The 22,800-nt window shown below is 38.4% G+C and overlaps 2 protein-coding genes and 1 pseudogene across 2 annotated transcripts; 1 reads left to right on the forward strand and 2 right to left on the reverse strand.

Moving 5' to 3' along the window:
- Nucleotides 1-554: 554 nt before the first annotated feature.
- LOC102776569 (E3 ubiquitin-protein ligase TRIM39-like) lies at nucleotides 555-2,175 on the reverse strand (annotated as a pseudogene).
- A 3,207-nt stretch (nucleotides 2,176-5,382) lies between these two features.
- Nucleotides 5,383-8,645, reverse strand: LOC102779339 (E3 ubiquitin-protein ligase TRIM39-like). The gene is made up of 2 exons (XM_006787505.3): nucleotides 8,493-8,645; nucleotides 5,383-7,219 (listed from the first exon to the last, which is right to left on the reverse strand). The coding sequence occupies exons 1-2, from the start codon at nucleotides 8,496-8,498 to the stop codon at nucleotides 5,567-5,569; spliced, it is 1,659 nt and encodes a 552-aa protein (XP_006787568.3). The 5' UTR covers nucleotides 8,499-8,645; the 3' UTR covers nucleotides 5,383-5,566.
- A 3,712-nt stretch (nucleotides 8,646-12,357) lies between these two features.
- Nucleotides 12,358-16,780, forward strand: LOC148102549 (uncharacterized). The gene is made up of 5 exons (XM_087841875.1): nucleotides 12,358-12,538; nucleotides 15,274-15,375; nucleotides 15,457-15,726; nucleotides 16,340-16,476; nucleotides 16,637-16,780. Exons 1-5 carry the CDS (start codon nucleotides 12,394-12,396, stop codon nucleotides 16,778-16,780), a joined length of 798 nt encoding a protein of 265 aa, XP_087698001.1. The 5' UTR covers nucleotides 12,358-12,393.
- Nucleotides 16,781-22,800: the final 6,020 nt, after the last annotated feature.

A 22,800-nucleotide genomic window follows, 5' to 3' on the forward strand; every position in this document is an offset into this window, starting at 1 on the left:
TTAAAGCAATTTAGCGAGAGCAACGCAAAACCAAAAGCAAATAGTAAAAATCACAAAACCGTAATCAGCCTACTTCAGCTATACTGAGCTAGTTAACCTTCTCTGAGCTAATGCTGATTTTGTTCTTGTCTTTTTGTGAGGAGAGGTTTGAGAAAGGATGAGCATGTCTGGATCCAAAGATGCACTTATCCCAGTGTTCCTAGTTGATGATAGGGTGTACCCCGCCTCTCGCCCTATGACAGCTGGGATAGGCTCCAGCGCCCCCCGCGACCCTGAAAAGGATAAGCGGAAGCAAATGGATGGATGGATAAAGGTATTCTTCTATTTATCTTTTAATAAAGAACAAAAATGTTTTGTAATTAGAAAAAAAATTAAAAGACTATTTTGCCTCAGTCAAAATCAGCATCACTCAGACTTTAAGCTCAATTTAAGATGAATATGACATAAAAACACAAAGAAATCAATCAGAATCAGAGAAGAAAAGAAGACCAAATCAATCAGTGTCACCAACGAATGTGTTCTTAACACAGACTGCTACATATAAAATCATTTTTCTACTCAGTGTGATTAATGGGAGTGAGGAGGAGAGGTGCAGAGTTTTTGCCATTGTTGTTATTACAGGGATTGAAGTATGAGTAGAGTTTCTCAGTGAAGGAGCAGCCAGTAAAGGAGTAGATAAGAGCTGCTGCATCTATGTCATAAAAGGAAACCACACCCTCCTCATAATCTACAAACACTCCCACCTTCTCAGGACCAGACGGACGACAGAGACAGATATCATGATCATCGAGAGCTTTGTACTCATCCATCCTCGGGACTAAGAGTCATTATTTTCTTCCTGTCGATCGACTCTCTGGCCACTCCCAATTCCTAGTCAGTCTTTCTTTTAACTTGAGCCTCATAGTAAAATCTGCCTGAAGAGAAACTCTGCTTTCCTAAAACACAAACACAGTAAGAAAATCTCTCCGGGTTGTCTGGAAGATTCTGCTTTTCATCTCCATGATTCACTTGTTTTCCATCATCAGACAAGATGAGCTCAGGATGTGCTGTATCAGGATCAAGACTCACATCCACAGCATACTGCTGGACCCTCCTCAGCTCAGCCTCAAACAGCTTCTTCATTTCTATCCTCAGTGTCTCCTCCAGCTGAGCCACAGCTCTCATCACAGTCCCCTCATATGTTGGTGGAAGGACGATGACCTCTGTCCAGTCCTTGGTAGGTGGAACAGCTTTCAGATGTGAGAAGCTTTGAATAAAGTGGAGGTGGTCTTCAGAGCATATTAGATTCTTCACCTCAGAGCTCCTCTTCTTTAGCTCTGAGATTTCCTCTTCCAGCTCTTTGCAGAGATCTTCAGCCTGTTTCTCTGTTGTTTCCTGTTTGTCTTCTATCTCCTTTATGACCTTCTTCAGGCCTTTCTCAATAAACTCCTTCAGAACAGTGAAGATCTGAACACCTTCTGTTTTCTGTTTCTCTGCAGCATCTTTACTCATCTTCACTGACTCATTGATCTCCTGAATCTTCTGTTGCCTGTTCTCAATCATTTCCTGAATTTCATCATCCATTTTCCTCAGCTCTGTCTTCTTTTCTTCAGATTCTTCTCTCAGAGGTACAAACTCATGAGTCTTGTGGTCTAAAACAGAGCAGAGCGTGCAAACACTTGTCTGATCGGTCTTACAGAACAGCTCCAGATGTTTATCGTGCTTCGTACACATCCTGCCTTCCAGGTTCTCCACAGGCTCAATCAGCTGATGTCTTTTCAGACCTTTGCATGTCAGATGAGGTTCTAGGTGAGTCTCACAGTAGGAGGTCAGACACACCAGGCAGGACTTCAGGGCCCTCAGTTTGGTTCCAGTGCAGATGTCACAGGGAACTTCTCCTGGTTTGGCAGCTTGTTGCTTTGAGCTGCTCCTCCTGGCTTTCTGTTGAGTTTCATCTCTGAACTAAGCAACTACCTCAGAGAACAAAGTGTTAACCTTCAACAGAGGTCTACAGTAGAAAGCTTCTTTGCACATGGGGCACTGACAAGGAACATTTCTATCCCAGTGCTAAGTGATACACTTCTTACAGAAGTTGTGTCCACATGGTGTGGTGACTGGATCAGCGAACACATCCGGACAGATGGAGCACAGAAACTGATCTTCAGATCGCAGATTACTGGCAGCAAACATATCTGCACTCTGGGAACAAAAGTCAAAGCATGATAAGTTAAAGTCTAACAATTTTCTGTGAGTGGTTTAGAACTGTCAAAGTGGGATCATGACAGCAATTTCAGATGAGGCAAAGAACTTGAAAAAATCTTCAAGGTATAACTATCTTATGTTGCATGGAGTCCAAAAATCACAGAATCACATCAAATAATTTAAGAGTAGAGTAATCCACCCAGAGGCATCACCTACACACTCACTTTACGTTTCTACATGTAGAGCTTACTCACTAAGTGCTGCCGTTCACTACAATCTCCTGACTGGAGGACTCACCCTGAGCTAGTTTTTAGGATTTTTAGAACTGTGTTATATCAATCAGGTCTAAGAAGTTAATCCCAGGACTTTATGTTTGTTTACAAGTTTAAATAAATTTCTCATGTTATCCTGCATTGTTTCAGATGAGAGTGTGACCATGTTTGGTTTCATAACCACTTCTTTAATTCTAGTCATAGTTTAGTCCATGGAAAATCATTCATCATCTCTCTTCAGCTGTTTTTTCCGGTAAAATATCTTTAATATATTTAAAAAGCCATGCATATTATTTTTTTTACTTCACACTTCCTGGTTCTTTAGTAAGTGGGGGTGAATTGGAATTTGGCACTCTTAAAGTTTCAAGATTTTTGCAGCAACTTTTAACACTCATAACTTCATATGGATACAGGAGGAGACTGAAGCATGGCGTTTTCAGCATTGAAAAAATTACATTCAAATGAATTCTACACTGGTGTCATGATTTTTCTATAGCATACTTTGAGGATCAGTGTCGTGGGATATCAGGATATTAATAAATTGCACCAGTTTAATGTTGGTGACGTAGAGAAACAGAAACAAGTATCGGTACCCTGTATTTTTGATGTGTTTTCTGATAATTCACTGGAGGAAACTTAAAAAAGGGAATTCTGGCTACATTTTGAAGGCTTATATCACCATGTGGTATAGGTGGTTGCTCAGTGTTTAAGGACAACACTTTCTCAGCATCTTTTCAACAGCAAATGTTGTAAAATCCAAAATATGCGATATAATTCCAAAAAATAAAAATCAGGTCTGCTTGTCAAATGCAAACAAAACACTATGCATCACATCTAAACTGACAGAAAAAAGTATCACTTTAAGAGAAAAATTAGCTGATTTTGAATTTGAATTCAACAACATTTCTGAGACTTAAAAAAAGAAGGAGAAATATTCATGAGAATTAAGTTTAATTTAATATACATAATTAAAACAAACCACTGTAAAAAAAAATGTACTCTTAAAATTTTAGCACTTACAGTATAAGTGAAATTTTGAGTTAGTGTGGCTCGTTCTGTACTCACCAGTGTTTGAGTCACTTGCTTAGAAAGAAAAGATGAACACTGTTTGATTTTGAGACACAAATCCAGAGCTTTCAGCTGTAGTACTGCTATTACTGCTTTTACTCACACTAACATTAAGTTTCATTTCAAGAATTTTACGTTTAATTTCCTATTATTTCTCCAACTCTTCCTGCAGGTGTTTGTTAAGGTTTTGGTTCCTCTTTCAGGTCCACAGATGATTATAAAGTGCTAGAAAAATGAAGGTAATACTCGATCACAGCAGTATAAGAGAAACTCAGTTAAATTCATAATCTTTCAGTCCTATTGAGGAGATACTAAGGTTGTTACACAAGAAGAGATGGGCAAGGATGAGTGTATAAACCCAGCAGTACCAAACTGTCAGAAACAGACTCTTTGAGGGTGGCATGAGGGACTGACGTCCTTTAGTGGGTCCTGTGCAGAGCCGTGCAGCTTGATTGACATTTACTTGTGAACACTAGAACCAGCAGGTTGTCCAGTGGTGTGCCGGTTGTCTTCACAGATGAAAGGAGGGTCACACTGAGGACATGCAACAGAAAGTCTGGACCTTCAACATCTTCCACCATGACCAGTTTGACAGTATGCTGAGTAGGCAGTTCACTGGTGATCAAAGCACTGATGAGAGAGGATGCTGCAATTTGCATCAATGGAAAATAAATTTGACAGTCGTCCGCATAATAATGGAAGCAAATATTATTTTTCTGTAAAATTATTCCAAGTAGTAACAGGTACAAATAGAAAAGGACAGGTCCAAGAATAGAGCCTTGTGTAATCCCGCCAGAGGAGGGCAGCAGAGGTGTAGGTAAAGGTTCTATCAGAAAGGTGGGTCCTAAACCATTGGAGAGCTGAGCCAGTGATGCCCACCCACTGCTCCACCCCGGACACGCGGATCTCAAAGAACACAGCGTTAAAAGGCAGCTGTTCAGTCCATAAGCACAAGTAGCACACAGTCACCAGAAGCTATTGCTAAAAAAATATAACATTAAAAAAGCCTTAATAAAACATACTGATTGCTTTGGTGAGTTTTTAGTCCTGGCTGGAACACTTCCAGAATTGCACATTCACCCAGGAAGGACTTCAGTTGGGTAAAGGCAATTTTTTGTAGGAGTTTAGACAAGAAAGTTAGCCTGGAGACAGCCCCTGAAACAAAACAGAATGGTCGAGGCCTGTTTTTGTCAGCAGGAATTGCCCAAAAATATTTTTACAAAAGGTCAATGTACTGTTAATAATGGCAAGAATAAAAGGACCAAGGGGTATATATATATATATATATATATATATATATATATATATATACATATATATACATATATATACATATATATACATATATATACATATATATATATATATATATATATATATATATACATACATATATATACATATATATACATATATATATATATATATATATATATATATATATATATATATATATATATATATATATATATATATATACACAGACAGGCACATAATGCAAGGACATGTTATACATGATGATTGCGAAAACATGTCCTATGGTGGAGACATCATTCAAACACATCATTATTGAAGACATCATTACAGATTGTCAAAGCCAGATTCTTGGTCTCACCTCTGAAATGAATATGTGCAGTAAACATACATACAGCTTAAAAACTGTTCCGCAACTAAGAATGGACACATTTATCAGAAGCTGTCATTAACCAAAAAGTTTTTAAATAAATATATGAATAACACAGCTTTAAAATTTCAGAATCCAACATTTGATTATATTGAATGTAATCAAATATGTGTATGTACACATTTAAAGATATGCTTTTTTCACTACAAGGACATTTCCTAAATGTTTTTGCTCCTTTGGTTTAAATGATACTAGACTAGACATCCTGTTTTCCCTCTTAAAGGGAGAAAACTGTAATTGTGGGGGAGTGTGAAATGATGAAAATTCAGCATTGAGAAACATGTTGTAAAAGAGAACAATAAAACAGCATTACAATCTTTTCACATACCACTTTCAAATAAAATGTAATAACTTTTCTTGTCTAGTTAATGCGATTGATAGGAGTGATCACAAGAGGTGCAGAGTTTTTACCATTATCATTATTACAGGGATTGAAACATGGGTAAAGGTTCTCAGTGAAGGAGCAGCCAGTAAAGGAGTAGATAAAAGCTGCTGCATACACATCATAAAAGGAGACCAGACGCTCCTCATAATCCACAAACACTCCCACTTTATCAGGAGCAGACTGAAAAGAGAGAACGGCTGCTGGGCCAGTACATGCTGTGTACTCGTTGTTGTTCCTCAGCCATAGAGCCCAGAAACCATCCTGAGGCTTTACTGAGTTTCCTCCCTTCCTGTTCACTGATTCTCTGGCGACTCCTAAAATCCAGTCAGTCTTTCCTTTAACCTGAACCTCAAAGTAAAATCTGCCTGAAGAGAAACCCTGCCTTCCTAAAACATTTGCAAAAACTGTGAATCTCTTTGGGTTGTCTGAAAGAGTCTGATTCACATTACCAAAATTCACTTGTTTTCCATCATCAGATAAGATGAGCTCAGGATGTGCTGTATCAGGATCAAGACTCACATCCACAGCATACTGCTGGACCCTCCTCAGCTCAGCCTTAGCAAGCAGCTTCTTAAAATGTTTTTTGAGTGTCTCCTCCAGCTGAGCCACAGCTCTCATCACATTCCCCTCATATGTTGGTGGAAGGACGATGACCTCTGTCCAGTCCTTGGTAGGTGGAACAGCTTTCAGAGATGAGAAGCTTTGCACAAAGTGGAGGTGGTCTTCAGAGCGTGAGGCCTGCTTCAACTCAGAGCTCCTCTTCTTCAACTCGGAGATTTCCTGTTCCAGCTCTTTGATGAGACCTTCAGCCTGTTTCTCTGTTGTTTCCTGTTTGTCTTCTATCTCCTTTATGACATTCTTCAGGTCTTTCTCAATAAACTCCTTCAGAACAGTGAAGATCTGAACACCTTCTGTTTTCTGTTTGTCTGCAGCATCTTTACTCATCTTCACTGACTCATTGATCTCCTGAATCTTCTGTCGTCTGTTTTCGATCATTTGCTGAATTTCATCATCCATCTTCCTCAGCTCTGTCTTCTTTTCTTCAGATTCTTCTCTCAGAGGTACAAACTCATGAGTCTTGTGGTCTAAAACAGAGCAGAGCGTGCAAACACTTGTCTGATCGGTCTTACAGAACAGCTCCAGATGTTTATCGTGCTTCGTACACATCCTGCCTTCCAGGTTCTCCACAGGCTCAATCAGCTGATGTCTTTTCAGACCTTTGATTGTCAGATGAGGTTCTAGGTGAGTCTCACAGTAGGAGGTCAGACACACCAGGCAGGACTTCAGGGCCCTCAGTCTGGTTCCAGTGCAGTAGTCACAGGGAACTTCTCCTGGTTTGGCAGCTTGTTGCTCTGAGCTGCTGCTTGCATTCTGTTGAGCTTCATCTCTGAACTGAGCAACCATCTCAGAGAACAAAGTGTTTATTTCCAGTTCAGGTCGTCTCTTGAACAGTTTGTTACACAGCGGACACTTGCACCTAACATTAATGTCCCAGTTCCGGGTGATGCAGTTTTTGCAGAAGTTGTGTCCACATGGTGTGGTGACTGGATCAGTGAACACATCCAGGCAGATGGAGCACAGAAACTGATCTTCAGGTCGCAGATTACTAGCAGCAAACATGTCTGCAGTCTACAAAACAATATTAAAAAAGTTTTAATGTCTAGACCTAGACCAAATCTAGACCAAAACACATACCCCCACACCCCCATTGCCAAACTTAAAAACTGGCACATTTTGCACGTGCACGTGCACGCGCGTTCACTCATCCGAAAAGGGGCACTTCCGGGCCATGCGGTCCCACTGCGCATGCTCTGTCTTCTCCTGGCGGGGTGCGTTTTAAATAGGTTCAAAGGAGCATGCAAAGAAAAGCGTCTGGACTTCTTTAAGTTACTTGAAGACGTTTCACCTCTCATCCGAGAAGCTTCTTCAGTTCTTCTTCAGAAGCTTCTCGGATGAGAGGTGAAACGTCTTCAAGTAACTTAAAGAAGTCCAGACGCTTTTCTTTGCAAGCTCCTTTGACTGCGATGACCTGGATGACTGAGAACCTTCACAGACATATTTTAAATAGATTCATCAGCCGCTGTAGGCATTTTGGCTTTTCATGGTAAATTTATACAAACAGGAATTACTTTGTCTTTTTACACTGACACTATAGAAAGGCTTTTGTTGTCAGACAATCGAGCTGAAATGGCAGTGTGTTTTATAAGCAGATTTTCTACGGTTAGTTAAACGACTACCCAACCTTGTTGCATTGTTTCTAACAACTGAGCATTGTTGGCTGTTTCAGACTGTAAGACGCTGTGTATCTCAAGAAATGGGGAGATGGACTGCTTTTTGTCTGTTTTTGAGGGTGGGGATAAAGAGTTTCACACTATGTTTCACCAAATTAAAAACAAATCCCGCAAAGCTGCTTCTAACACAAACATTTCTTTCAGACCAGTGTCTAAAAAGCACCATTAAAAAAATGATCCTGCATTTACAACAGTAACTCCTTTAAAGAAAGCACAAGTCAAAAGAAACTGTGTAGACGTTCGTGTGATGATCATTCCATCTCAGAGCAGCACTCTGTTTTTACAACGAAATCGAAGCGGACCTTAAGTTTTGCTTTTGTTTTGTTTGTTTGTTTTTCGGGAATATTCCACATTTAACTTTGATGACTTTCAGTCTCATTTTGCTCAACACAGCCTGCGACAGACTGGTGGCCTGTCCAGGGTTTACTCTATGATAGCTCGGATAGGCTCCAGACCCCCGGCGACCCCGACAAGCATAAGTAGAAGAGAATGGATGGACCTTTTTTTTAACATCAGTCTCCAGTTGAACTAATCTGACATTTCACGTGAAGTAACATTAAGAGAGAAACAGTTGCCTGTTAAACACAGCAAATCTGATCAGCTGCACTCACCTGCATTCCAGTTTTTTGTTGAGAGAAAAAAAAATCTCCTCTTGATCTTCTTTAGATACGGAGATTGACCTGTCTGCAGCTCTAATTTGACTTTCACTAACTTCCACTTTCATTTCAGTAATTTGATGTTGAATCCTTATTGCTCCGCCTCTTCGCGTTTGTCTTCTTCTTCCTGCTTCAGGCGGGTTTGACACGTGGAGGGCGTTTTGCTGCCCTCCTCAGGTGCTTCGAAGTATTTCGAAGCATGTGAGGAGAAATCCTATAGTCCATAATCTATAGAATTGTCTAGTACGTCGCAAAAAGTTGAATAAAGAAGCTATGGTTTCCAATTAGTCCAAGCTCAGTATTGTGACGCTTACAGTTTTCTCATAGCTCAATTCTAGCAGAAAAGTTATTCTCACCACTCTTAAAGCAGTTCTTTAAACAGTAGCATAACAAAACACTGAGACATCTGTGTGAAAGACACTACAATAATCAAAACCTTTTTCACAATTGTGAAAACATGAATAGTCATGCAATCACTTCAACGCTGTAATTAATGAATAAAAACATTTCACCACCTTTTAAAGACTGAGCATTCAAAATGTTTAGTTTTTTCTCTCAAAACCATTTGCATCAGAAAACAGACAAAGCACCAACTACTGTGTAGTCCACCAACTTCACGCTACATACATTCAGCAACCAGTTGATCAGGTACGCCTGCTCCAGTGTTTGTCACATTATTTCAAATATCTAATCAGTGACTTTCAACTAGGCAGCACAGTGGCACGGTGGTTAGCACTGTTGCCGCACAGCAAGAAGGTCCTGAGTTCAATTCCAACATCAGGCCGGGGTCTTTCTGTGTGGAGTTTGCATGTTCTCCCCGTGCTTGCGTGGGTTCCCTCCGGGTACTCCGGTTTCCTCCCACCGTCCAAAGACATGCAGCTTGTGGGGATAGGTTAATTGGATAATCCAAATTGTCACTAGGTGTGAATGTGCGAATGCCTTTTTTACCTACAGCTGCTGATGCAGATTACAGCGGAAATCACTTTATCACATTTTACACAACTTCACTAGAAGTCACCAAAGTTCAAATAGCTTTCTTATATGATCTTATATCTTTCTCATCTTCTCAGCCCTGAGAGTTACTATTAACGTTGTGCACAATTGGAGTAATTAAGTGCACATTGTTAATGAACATGAAAACAAATCTAAAAATCAAAGTGCTGAGAACACTGACTTGGACTATGTCTTAGGTAACACATTCTGACAAATTGTGCAACTATGACAGAATGTTTTTTTCACCACCAAAGTGTTTTGAATTTGTGTCACTAACTCCAAAGCAATGGCTGTGAAAAAGCTCATCATTACGGTTATGTGAAAGCTACCTCGTACAATGTAACCCCAAATTGTTAACATTCTTCTTCTATTTTTTTTTATATTAGATTTTCAGCATAAATGGGTGTATGTTAGCGGTAGTTTCTATTACATGTCTTCAGAGGAGAAATCCTGGCAAGAGAGCAGACAAGACTGTCTTCAAAAAGGTGCAGACCTTGTGATTATCAACAGCCAAGAGGAACAGGTGGGAGTGCATTAAAAATATATAAATTAAAATTAAAATGAAATCAAAGTTCAGTTAAGTGGAGGCTATATAAATACATCAGTTTAAACTCAGTATCCTTACAGTTGGTTTCTCTATTTTTTTAAAAAGAACTTTGTGAATCAGTTAAACAAGTATTTGTGGATTGGACTGACTGACTCAGAGACAGACGGGACATGGAAATGGGTGGATGGGACTCGAATGACCACAAGGTTTAAGTACAAATAAAATCCATTCTTTAGTTTGCATATATTTTAAGTAAAAAGATACTGTTCATGCTGTCTCTTTAGTATCTAAGTTACAGTTACTGAAAAGAAAAAACTGATCAGATTGTTGAGTTTAACTCTCATTATTTTATCTTTATTTTCAGCTACTGGAATAGCGGTGAGCCTAATGGACTCAAAAATGAAAACTGTGGGCAAATAAAAAATTACAACTCACAAAACAGCTGGAATGATGAAAAATGCTCTATTTTACACTACTGGATGTGTGAGAAGAAAGCTTCCCCATAACTTCACATCAAGTCCATCAAATAATGCATAAAACAGAGCCACAAGATGCACTCGTGAAATGAAGCTGAACAGAAAACTGTGGCAATTTACAAAGAAACAAGTACACACAGAGGCTTTTTGCTTTGCTTTCAAAATCAAGAAATCGTTTGTCACTATGAACCTCCTCAGTGATGGAGATCTGCTCTGGTGTGACTGGTTATAACATTGTTAGCTGTATTTGATTAAAAACAATCCCCCACTTAAAAATACTCATCCTATAGAAAAAGATTCTCTAACCATAAGTTTTCCATCTGTATGTATATTTTATTCTTTTTACTTAGATAGTAAATGAGAGCCACACTATCTATCTTTTCGTTGTATTTTAACTACAATGCAGTGGTAGAAATTAAAAGTACTTATGCATGTATTATTTCGCTAGTGCTTTTCATGTGTATGCCTTGCCTACCTTTTTATAACTCTGTGTGTTTGTGGCATCTCAGAAGCAAGGAGGGAAATAGTGAACACAAACAGAATGAACTGATATGACTGAACTACAGGTGTTATCTGTTAACTGACTGAATATCAGAGGGGTGCATAACCTAAAAGTGGCAGAATTATTTAATTTCTGTTTTAGGCTTGCAAGAGTTAATTGGTTGCTAGCAATAATGAAACGCAGCAATATTATATTTGGAATGGGCAATATGACATATGCATAATATTCAATAAATATTGGATCTGTTATTTCTTAAAGAAAGATCTTTACATCCCTTTATGTCTGTCTGCATAAACATTGCTATTTTAACATACTTTTTTCAGGTTTTGCAGAAATACTAACCAGATAGCCACAAACACAGTCCCAGGAAAACAACAGATTACTTAAACATACTGGGCCATGCTTGTGGTACTCAATACTACTGTGGTTATAACTGACAGGAAATATTCTGTCAGCAAACTGTATTCAGATATTTCCCTTGTTGCATATGCCCCACAGCCAAAATGGATTAAAGCTGATAACTTAAGACATTAATTAATTAAGAAATGACATTGGTTAAAGAATTTCTTAAAGAGAATTATGTCTCCCAAATCCAAACTGGCAGCTGATTCCACAGAAGAGGGGCCTGAAAAGTTCTGCCTCCCATTCTACTTTTAAATATCCTATAGGATGCACAAGTAAGCCCTTAGCGTGAGATTGAAGTGCTTGATTTTGGTTGGTCTTTGGTTGGTCTATGGTCTTTGAAGTCTTTAAGATACACTATGATAGACACAAGTTCGGTAGAAATTTAATAATTGTTTTGCCTCCCTTTGTCTGGTTTCCATTAACCCCTGAGTGTTGCTCAGACGGCGTGGCTCAGAACTTTTGTTCAGCGCTCTTTTTGTTTGAAAAGATGTACAAATGACATGTGAAAGATATTTCTTCATAAGGCAAATTTTGAAAAGAAAACAGACAAGACTGTCTTCAAAAAGGTGAACAAAGTCAAACAGCTGTTCATTGACATATACCTGCCAAACAAATTCAGTTCAGTTTGATTTATAAACAGTGCATCACACACACACACACGCACACACACACACACGCACACACACACGCACACACGCACGCACGCACGCACGCACGCACACACACACACACACACACACACACACACACACTGCTTTGATGCAGCTGCAACCTGTGGGCGAAACACAAATAAAGTGGCCTATTATTATTTCATCTCACCAGACCTTCATTTCCTGTTAAAGAGAATCACACTTTTTCCACACAGTTCTCAGTTCTTTGTTAATCTCAAGTTCCTGTTCAGGTTGTAACTGAACCACAGCACAGTGTAACATCATGGATGACATTTATTTAAACAACATAGCAATTAATCACAGAAAGCTAAAAGGGGACCTAAATTCCTCAGAAAATATTTATGTCACTTATGATGATATCCAAACTGTGGAGATGAACAGGACTGGACCTGCACCTGCATTCACAGGTAATAAACAAATAATTTGACACTGTTACAATTTTATGCACAAACACAGGCAACTTTACTAAACAAAAAAAACCCATTGTTTTACCTGTTTTAGCAATTTTGTATTTTGATGAATGAGATTTGACTGACCTGACTGAATAACGCTTGTTTTTGGCTACAATGTAGCTTGCCATCACCAGTGTGTGAATGTGTGTGTGAATGGGTGGATGACTGAATGTGTAAAGCGCTTTGGGGTCCTTAGGGACTAGTAAAGCGCTATATAAATACATACTGTTGTCTACAGTTTGAGCAACTATTGGCTGTATGTATGCCTCCGTGATCATAACTGATCTCATATCTCACAATACGCTAGCATTACTTACAGCAAGTGTATAGTGGCTCCTGGAAGCTCCGTCAGAAAGGATCTTTGTAAAGTTTCACTGCATCAGAGTTAAAATAATTATTATGGATGATGGATCATGGATGAACCGTCTCAGACAAATGTTTCTGTGTTACTGTAAATGTGTTTTACTATAGTCTGTTCTGGTTTTGAGATCAGAATCTTAAGAGAGCTTTCCTGACCCCCGTCATCAACGCTTTTCAGTTATCCTAAAAAAAACCAATGTAGCAAATGTAATGTAAATAACAAAAGAGTTTTGGGAAATTAAAGCATTACAGTGGGGCAAAAAAGTATTTAGTCAGCCACCGATTGTGCAAGTTCCCCCACTGAAAATGATGACAGAGGTCAGTAATTTGCACCAGAGGTACACTTCAACTGTGAGAGACAGAATGTGAAAAAAAAATCCATGAATTCACATGGTAGGATTTGTAAAGAATTTATTCGTAAATCAGGGTGGAAAATAAGTATTTGGTCAATAACAAAAATACAACTCAATACTTTGTAACATAACCTTTGTTGGCAATAACAGAGGTCAAACGTTTACTATAGGTCTTTACCAGGTTTGCACACACAGTAGCTGGTATTTTGGCCCATTCCTCCATGCAGATCTTCTCAAGAGCAGTGATGTTTTGGGGCTGTCGCCGAGCAACACGGACTTTCAACTCCCGCCACAGATTTTCTATGGGGTTGAGGTCTGGAGACTGGCTAGGCCACTCCAGGACTTTCAAATGCTTCTTACGGAGCCACTCCTTTGTTGCCCGGGCGGTGTGTTTTGGATCATTGTCATGTTGGAAGACCCAGCCTCGTTTCATCTTCAAAGTTCTCACTGATGGAAGGGGTTTTGGCTCAAAATCTCACGATACTTGGCCCCATTCATTCTGTCCTTAACACGGATCAGTCGTCCTGTCCCCTTGGCAGAAAAACAGCCCCGTAGCATGATGTTTCCACCCCCATGCTTCACAGTAGGTATGGTGTTCTTGGGATGCAACTCAATATTCTTCTTCCTCCAAACACGACGAGTTGAGTTTATAACAAAAAGTTCTACTTTGGTTTCATCTGACCACATGACATTCTCCCAATCCTCTGCTGTATCATCCATGTGCTCTCTGGCAAACTTCAGACGGGCCTGGACGTGCACTGGCTTCAGCAGCGGAACACGTCTGGCACTGCGGGATTTGATTCCCTGCCATTGTAGTGTGTTACTGATGGTGACCTTTGTTACTTTGGTCCCAGCTCTCTGCAGGTCATTCACCAGGTCCCCCCGTGTGGTTCTGGGATCTTTGCTCACCGTTCTCATGATCATTTTGACCCCACGGGATGAGATCTTGCGTGGAGCCCCAGATCGAGGGAGATTATCAGTGGTCTTGTATGTCTTCCATTTTCTGATGATTGCTCCCACAGTTGATTTTTTTCACACCAAGCTGCTTGCCTATTGTAGATTCACTCTTCCCAGTCTGGTGCAGGTCTACAATTCTTTTCCTGGTGTCCTTTGAAAGCTCTTTGGTCTTGGCCATGGCGGAGTTTGGAGTCTGACTGGTTGAGGCTGTGGACAGGTGTCTTTTATACAGATGATGAGGTCAAACAGGTGCCATTCATACAGGTAACGAGTGGGGGACAGAAAAGCTTCTTACAGAAGACGTTACAGGTCTGTGAGAGCCAGGGATTTTCCTTGTTTGAGGTGACCAAATACTTATTTTCCACCCTGATTTACGAATAAATTCTTTACAAATCCTACCATGTGAATTCATGGATTTTTTTTTCACATTCTGTCTCTCACAGTTGAAGTGTACCTCTGGTGCAAATTACTGACCTCTGTCATCATTTTAAGTGGGGGAACTTGCACAATCGGTGGCTGACTAAATACTTTTTTGCCCCACTGTAAGTCTTTTATCATTCTGGCAAAATATCAAAAAAGTATCACCCTGACTTAACTTAAACAATATCGAAGAGAGTTGTGTTTTTGCTATCATAGTAGGTGGGTAATGGATCAGAAATTAAAACTAGGTCATCATGGTGATATAGATTTTTAAAAATCAGGGAAACAAAGAAAATAGAATTTATTATTTTTGTCTAAATGACAAAAGGACTGCAGTTTTCTTTGATAAGAAAGGGTCCCCTGTGATGGAGAGACCCGTACCTATCACATGGTAGCCCAGTGCATAACAGCAGAACAGTTTTTCTGTGTTTGTTTGTCAGGAAGGCAGTATTTGCACTCTGGGAATAGTTCTGATTTCTGTTGTGCATGCAAAACATAAAAATAACCACATATTGTTAGAATAGTGCATGGAGAGATAGCACAGGGTTGTTGTTTTTTTCATTATTCTAAAACTTCACAAATCTTGACTTATATGCCTAGGTACTAAATTTGTGAAGAAAAGTTCCTGCAGAGCTGCTGTGATTCTTCTGGGCCTGCTGTGTCTTCTTCTCTTGATTGGACTCATAACTCTGTTTTTTCTTCGTGAGTACAGCAGTTAATATAATCTTCAACAGGTGATGTGTAGTTGTTTAACATGGTTTTCATATTTTAATTTCAACGCAGTCACCCAAGGCAAATCTCAGCAGACAATGGAGATGATGATGTCATACAACCGTTATGAAAACTTGACCAGAAAGTGGAATGAGTTGCAGACCAGTTACAGCAGCCTAACAATTGAACAACACAAGTTACAGACCAGGCACAGTATTCTGAAAATGGAACGAGACCAGCTACAGAAAAGCTACAACAATATGGTGGAAGACAGAGGCCAGCTCCAAAAGAGACTTGAAGACATGACCAAAAATAGAGATGATCTTCAGAGAAAGTCTGTTGGTAATTATTGTTATTTCACCTCCATAAAAACAAAACAAGTTTTGGGGGGATATTTTGAAGTAAGGCACACATGTTTTTTTTTCTCAGCACATTTATAATCCTATTAAGGTTTAGGAAAAATATTAGGAAAAGTAAGGTTCAGTGGATCCCAAATGACATCTTAAGTAAATCTTGGAGCTAAATGTGACTCAACAAAAGTTTGAAGTTTTGAAATAATAGAAATTTATTATCCAAAGCAGCACACATGCAGTGTTGGTTCACCGTGTTTGATTTATACAGTATATGTCACATCACCCAATTAAAACCACTACAAAAGAGCTGATATAATACTGTAATATCTCAGTTAAGACTGCATTTAATCACTTAATTCAGCTGACTTCTTCACCCAGGCTGAGCTAATTCATGGTGTGTCTACTGTTTTTCATTTCTCTATTTTGTTGTTAAAAAACTGTCAAACAACCAAATGCAGAAGTGATTCCACTACTGACAGCTGCTAGAAATGACAAAAGCAGCATCAGGCCTCCTAACAGTGATGAGTTCACTGCAGAGATAAACTCATTTCACTCCACCTGCAGACATTCCTGTGTTTTTTTTTTTTTCTTTCCTTTAACAGGTTGTCTGCGAGAATGGATGCACTTCAATGGTAGTTTATATTACATTTCTTCAAACAAGAAATCCTGGCAAGAAAGTAGAAATGATTGTCTCCAGAGAGGTGCTGATCTGGTGATTATCAACAGCAAAGAAGAACAGGTGATTTTCTAAATGTGGTTTCTGTCTATATGTGTGTTGTATATATGTTATATAATATATCTATATCTATCTATCTATCTATCTATCTATCTATCTATCTATCTATCTATCTATCTATATATCTATATATAATGTATATATATTTCTTTCTCTCAATAAGGAATTCACAAGAAATTTTCAAAAGCTGATGTGGATAGGATTGACTGACAGTGAGAAAGAGGCGATCTGGAAATGGGTGGATGGTTCTCTGCTTGTTACAAGGTTTTACTTTTTTCTTATTGTGCTGCACCACAAGATAAGTTAAGTTAAGTCTATCAAGTCTTAAAATCATTTATATACGACCTTGTGTCAGTGAGTGCAATGTTAAGAGAAATTACAAAAAGATCTTCATGTCTTCTCTCTTCTCTTCACTCTAAAAAGAACATGTCACCACGGCTTAGGTCTGCAAAGTTCAACAAATCACAAAACTTCAGGAATGTGCTGTCTCAGTCAAAGTCAGAATTTCAACTAGACTGTGTTTAAACAAATGGCCAAAAAACACAGCAAACTGAAGCAGCATTGTGAAAAAGAGTGGACTGAAAGTCTTCTGCAACGATGTCAAACAGAAAGAACTTAACGTTATTGCTGCTAAACATAGTTAAACAAGATTCTGAGTCATGCGGTGTGCTTACTTCTTCACATACTGCTTCTATATTTTGGCTTAAGGTTTGTTAAATAAATTGTCACAAACATCTGTATGGCATACACATTAATTTGTGAGGACCGAAGAACAGGATGTAGGAGGCAGAAGTTAAAGCCAATGTAAGTATTTAATGTCATTAAGTCCAAACGTTTCAAGGTTCAAATCCAAAATTTCTGTAATAAGATAAGCTCAGAAAACATTGGAATACACAACTACACAGACAACATGAAGGAAGGATCAGACAAGATATGCAAGAGTGGAAACAAGAGGGGAACTAAAAACAGCTGAAAAACAAGATTAACTTAACTTTGCTAAGAAGAACCCAAAACATAACTACACATAAATACACAAAATAAGATTCAGAAAAGCACAAAACCTTGGGCACTGAGTAATATGTCATGTATTTTTATTTTTTATTTTTTGTTGCTGTTGGGGTCAAATACAGTTTAAAAATATGGATACAACATGATGGCTTGATGTTTTAGAAGAGATTTCCCAAAACGATTTGACAAACAGGAAAAATATTGCAGTCTTATAGCAACATAATTTTTGATATCTGAATTTTTTTTTTTTGTACAGATTCCATTAAAGACTACAACTTTGTTTACTAAATCATTGTTTTTTTCAATTCACTTTATATACTGCCATTTCACAACAGTCACCTCAAGTGCTTTATCCTGTAACGTAAACTTCCTAAAATATTAAAAAGGAACCCCAACAGTTACCATATCAGCAAATGATTGATTAAGTACGGAGTGGTGTATAAACCCACAGGGAGTGAAAAGAGATGTGTGAAGAAGAAACACTCAGTGAATCACTGAAGTCCCCCCAGCAGCCCAAGAGTAATGCAGCATAACTAAGGATACAGGGTCACCTGATTCAGCCCTGACAATAAGTTTAATCAAAAAGAAAAGTTTGAAGCCTAATCTTAAAGAGAGAGTGTGTCTTTTGCATTGTTTTTTTGTCTTTTGAAATATTGTATTTTGTTTGTGTTTCAGCTACTGGGCTACTTTTGAGCCAAATGGTTTTCCACAAAGAGACGAGGACTGTGCAGAAATAAAGAACTTTCATTTCCCAAACACCTGGAATGATGAATCATGTGACCTTGAGAGAGTCTGGATCTGTGAGAAGAAACTAGCTACATAAATCAGCATCCAAACTCATCACACAGTGATAGAAAACAGAATAGAAGTTCATGAAATGTATATGACTGATCCTGTCAGCTCACTGTTTTCTACAGTATAAGCTTTGCATTAAAAGTCCTTATTATCACTTCCTTGTACATGACAGTGTGTGATATAAAGAATCTCTATATTCTGTATATCTGTATATAGCATATCCCAAATATATTTAGGAAGTATGCATACTTCCACAGTAGCAGTCAGGTACAGGTGATCAAATGCATTGGATTACCTGATGATCAGTAATTGTGAGCACCAAACTGCATTACAGTTTGGTACGGAAGCTGCTCTGCCAGCAGCCAGAAATCACTACAGAGGCTGGTAAAAGCAGCAGAGCACATCACTGGCATGAGGCTTCCTGCCATTCAGGACATCTATCTCCAGCGGTGCCTCTGCAAAGCACACAGCATCATTAAGGACCACAGCCACCCAGCACATCAGCTGTTCTCCTTGCTACCATCTGGCAGACGTTACAGGAGTCTGTCTGCTCGGACTACGAGACTTGAAAACATATTTTACCATTAAGCCATACGACACCTCAACCACAACACTTAAACAGACACACACACTCCACAGATGCACTGAGAATCTGTCCTACAGTTTCACAAATACATTGTACACTTTGCACTGGTCACTTCATTCTTATTAGTATTCAAACAGATAAAAACCTTATTCTGTGCAATACTGTACTAACTGCCACTCAAAATTTTGTACTATTCAGTTTGTACTGCTGCTCACTCCTGCCACTTTATCTCATGTGCAATATCCCATTTGCTTTATTTTTAAACTACAGAAGTCTCTTTAAATGGCCACATGGTGGTGTTGCTGTTTTGGCTCAAAAAATATTCAAGATTCTGAGTCATGCGGTGTGCTTACTTCTTCACTTACTGCTTCTATATTTTGGCTTAAGGTTTGTTAATAAATTGTCACAAACATCTGTATGGCATACACATTAATTTGTGAGGACCGAAGAACAGGATGTAGGAGGCAGAAGTTAAAGCCAATGTAAGTATTTAATGTCATTAAGTCCAAACGTTTCAAGGTTCAAATCCAAAATTTCTGTAATAAGATAAGCTCAGAAAACATTGGAATACACAACTACACAGACAACATGAAGGAAGGATCAGACAAGATATGCAAGAGTGGAAACAAGAGGGGAACTAAAAACAGCTGAAAAACAGAGAAACAAGATTAACTTAACTTTGCTAAGAAGAACCCAAAACATAACTACACATAAATACACAAAATAAGATTCAGAAAAGCACAAAACCTTGGGCACTGAGTAATATGTCATGCATTTTTATTTTTTATTTTTTGTTGCTGTTGGGGTCAAATACAGTTTAAAAATATGGATACAACATGATGGCTTGATGTTTTAGAAGAGATTTCCCAAAATGATTTGACAAACAGGAAAAATATTGCAGTCTTATAGCAACATAATTTTTGATATCTGAATTTTTTTTTTTTGTACAGATTCCATTAAAGACTACAACTTTGTTTACTAAATCATTGTTTTTTTCAATTCACTTTATATACTGCCATTTCACAACAGTCACCTCAAGTGCTTTATCCTGTAACGTAAACTTCCTAAAATATTAAAAAGGAACCCCAACAGTTACCATATCAGCAAATGATTGATTAAGTACGGAGTGGTGTATAAACCCACAGGGAGTGAAAAGAGACGTGTAAAGAAGAAACACTCAGTGAATCACTGAAAGTCCCCCAGCAGCCCAAGAGTAATGCAGCATAACTAAGGATACAGGGTCACCTGATTCAGCCCTGACAATAAGTTTAATCAAAAAGAAAAGTTTGAAGCCTAATCTTAAAGAGAGAGTGTGTCTTTTGCATTGTTTTTTTGTTTTTTGAAATATTGTATTTTGTTTGTGTTTCAGCTACTGGGATACTTTTGAGCCAAATGGTTTTCCACAAAGAGACGAGGACTGTGCAGAAATAAAGAACTTTCATTTCCCAAACACCTGGAATGATGAATCATGTGACCTTGAGAGAGTCTGGATCTGTGAGAAGAAACTAGCTACATAAATCAGCATCCAAACATCATTAACTCCACCAAAGTTTAAATATTTAAATTACACATCACATAAAAAGGACATAGTAAAAGATTACCTGGTCCTAAGCAAGTCTTAAAATTCTATGAATACAACCTTACAGCTGCAACAGAAATCAATGTTAAGAGAAACAGCGGGAATACTATCTTTACATTGTAAGGTAAAGAGCCTGCAATAATACAGGATTCTTAATTCACTAATTAGTTTTTTGTATAGAGCATTGTACATTATAGATCTGAACAAAATGTCTTTTTTGGGTGGTTTATCTTGTTCTCTCTCTTGATTTTGTTTTACACAGTGAAGAAGTATTTGTGGTTTCCTCATCGTGCTTGCATATTTGTGGACCTGAAGAGAGCGTTGCTGACTACAGACAACTACAGACAGTTGCAGTGAGTGTATGTGTAGAAATGTGGTGGGTTTTGATGTTTCTTATACTCCCCACAGTAAATAAACAACCAGAGATCAGATCGCCGGGGTCCTTCATTTATGCACTTAACATTGCAGGCTCCCCTGCAGGATGTGGAACTACAGGAGGGCAGGCCCATGTTGTGTTTTTGGGCTGTGTCCAGGCTCCAGAGTGGGGCCCTGGCAGAGTAGACTGATCCCTTGAGTTAGTTTCTTCCATGGGGGTTGAATCTTGGTCAGGCCCCTTACCCAGGACCAATTTGCCTTGGGAAGACCCAGCAGGCTAAGAAGCTCTGTCAATTTCAGGAGGGCATAATCTGTATTTTATTGTTTTACATGTATTTGAGATATACATTCATACCAAACTGTGTGGTTGCTGATGTTTTAAGTGCCCACCTGCAAATGAATTCTGGACATTCAGAAGTAGGTCAGCAGGAAATTGTTGCATCCTGTGGTAGATGATTTTACAGATCAATATCTTTCCATGAATAATAACATGCTCACCTACTGTGGGAATGTTAGTGTTTTTCTGCCTTTGTTTCACTATATGAGAAAAGTCCCTAAAAAAAAATACACGGTGTGCTGCTAAGCCACAAAAAGCACAGTAGACATTGTTTTCGAGTGTATTCTACAATAAAGTGTTCATTATGAGCCTAGGCAAAAGAGTTTGGCTTGGCCTGACTGACCAAGATGAGGAAAATGTCTGGAAATGGGTGGATGGGACAACTTTGGCCAAAATGTATTGAAATGCTAATGCAAAGTAAATTTGCAGCTAATGTTAATATAATTAGATTTTAGTGTAGTATTGGATAATTCTGACCCAGTGATAACACTGGATTTATTTTTGTCCTCCTCTGGAGATCATGAAGGTGAATGCAAAATCCAGTATATCCAGTTTGCTGACAGTTAAAATATTTCACTCTAGGCTTAAACTTCATACACTATTAGTTAACTTTATTTCCCATTATTATTAGTGCAAAATATATTTCACTAGAACATTGTCCCTTTGTCAATTTTTTTCCGGTCACAGCTACTGGTACCATCCACAGCCTGACAATGGAGGAGGCAAACATATCGAAGAGGATTGTGCCAAGTTACAACAGTGATATGTTACTCAAATAGAACGACATACTTGCTTAAAAACTAATCAATGGATTTGTGAAACTGTCTTACTGTCTTAACAAATGTCTTAATGTTATTTTTCAAAAATATAAAATCTCTTACCACTGTCACAGAGATGATACCCTGTTTCTCTTTCATGTACAATCAACATTCAGACCTTCGCTGCATTGTACACATGTACACATCTGTCCAAAATATGTTTAAATCCATCATTTAAATTCATCATGTATCATACTGTATCGCCCAAAAGTATTTAATACAACTTTAGTCTTTTTGCAATATACCAAATATATTGTTGTTCATTTTATTGTTTCCGATGTTTCCATGTATGTATTTGTTTTTGTTTTATCTATTGTTTGGACACTTGTATAATAAGGAACTATTTTTGCATTTTTTAAAAACCCTTCAATTTTTAGACACAAACCCCCAAATTTCCCGTAATCAAGCTGTGGGCAACAACAGAAAAAAATTAAATAAAATTATAAAGTTTCATTTCAAGCCTGTCCCTCTCATCCTTAAGTCTTGTTATGTTATGTAGGATGCAAACTGAATGTCGCATCCTCAATCTAAGCGTTAAAGCATGTCTTGCTTTGGAGATAATTGCAACTCACAACCTTTTTGCATGTACTATTTCTTTGTCCTCGTTATACCTTTGCAGTCTTTTTCACAGTCATGCTCAAGGAAACTTGGACATGTGCACCTGAGCCCAGTGTGACTGTTGGAGTTGCACAGTTGATGATGTGTGTTACATCAGTCTGTTACCTATACACTTCCACTTCCAAATAATGCAACATCAACCATTAAGTAATTGGTTTTCACTGTCAATGTTGACACTAAATTCAAACGTAAAATGAGTCTTTTGCTGTTT

This window comes from Neolamprologus brichardi, chromosome 6 (assembly GCF_056152115.1).
Source record: "Neolamprologus brichardi isolate AB-2024 chromosome 6, ASM5615211v1, whole genome shotgun sequence".
Taxonomy (NCBI): Eukaryota; Metazoa; Chordata; class Actinopteri; order Cichliformes; family Cichlidae; genus Neolamprologus; species Neolamprologus brichardi.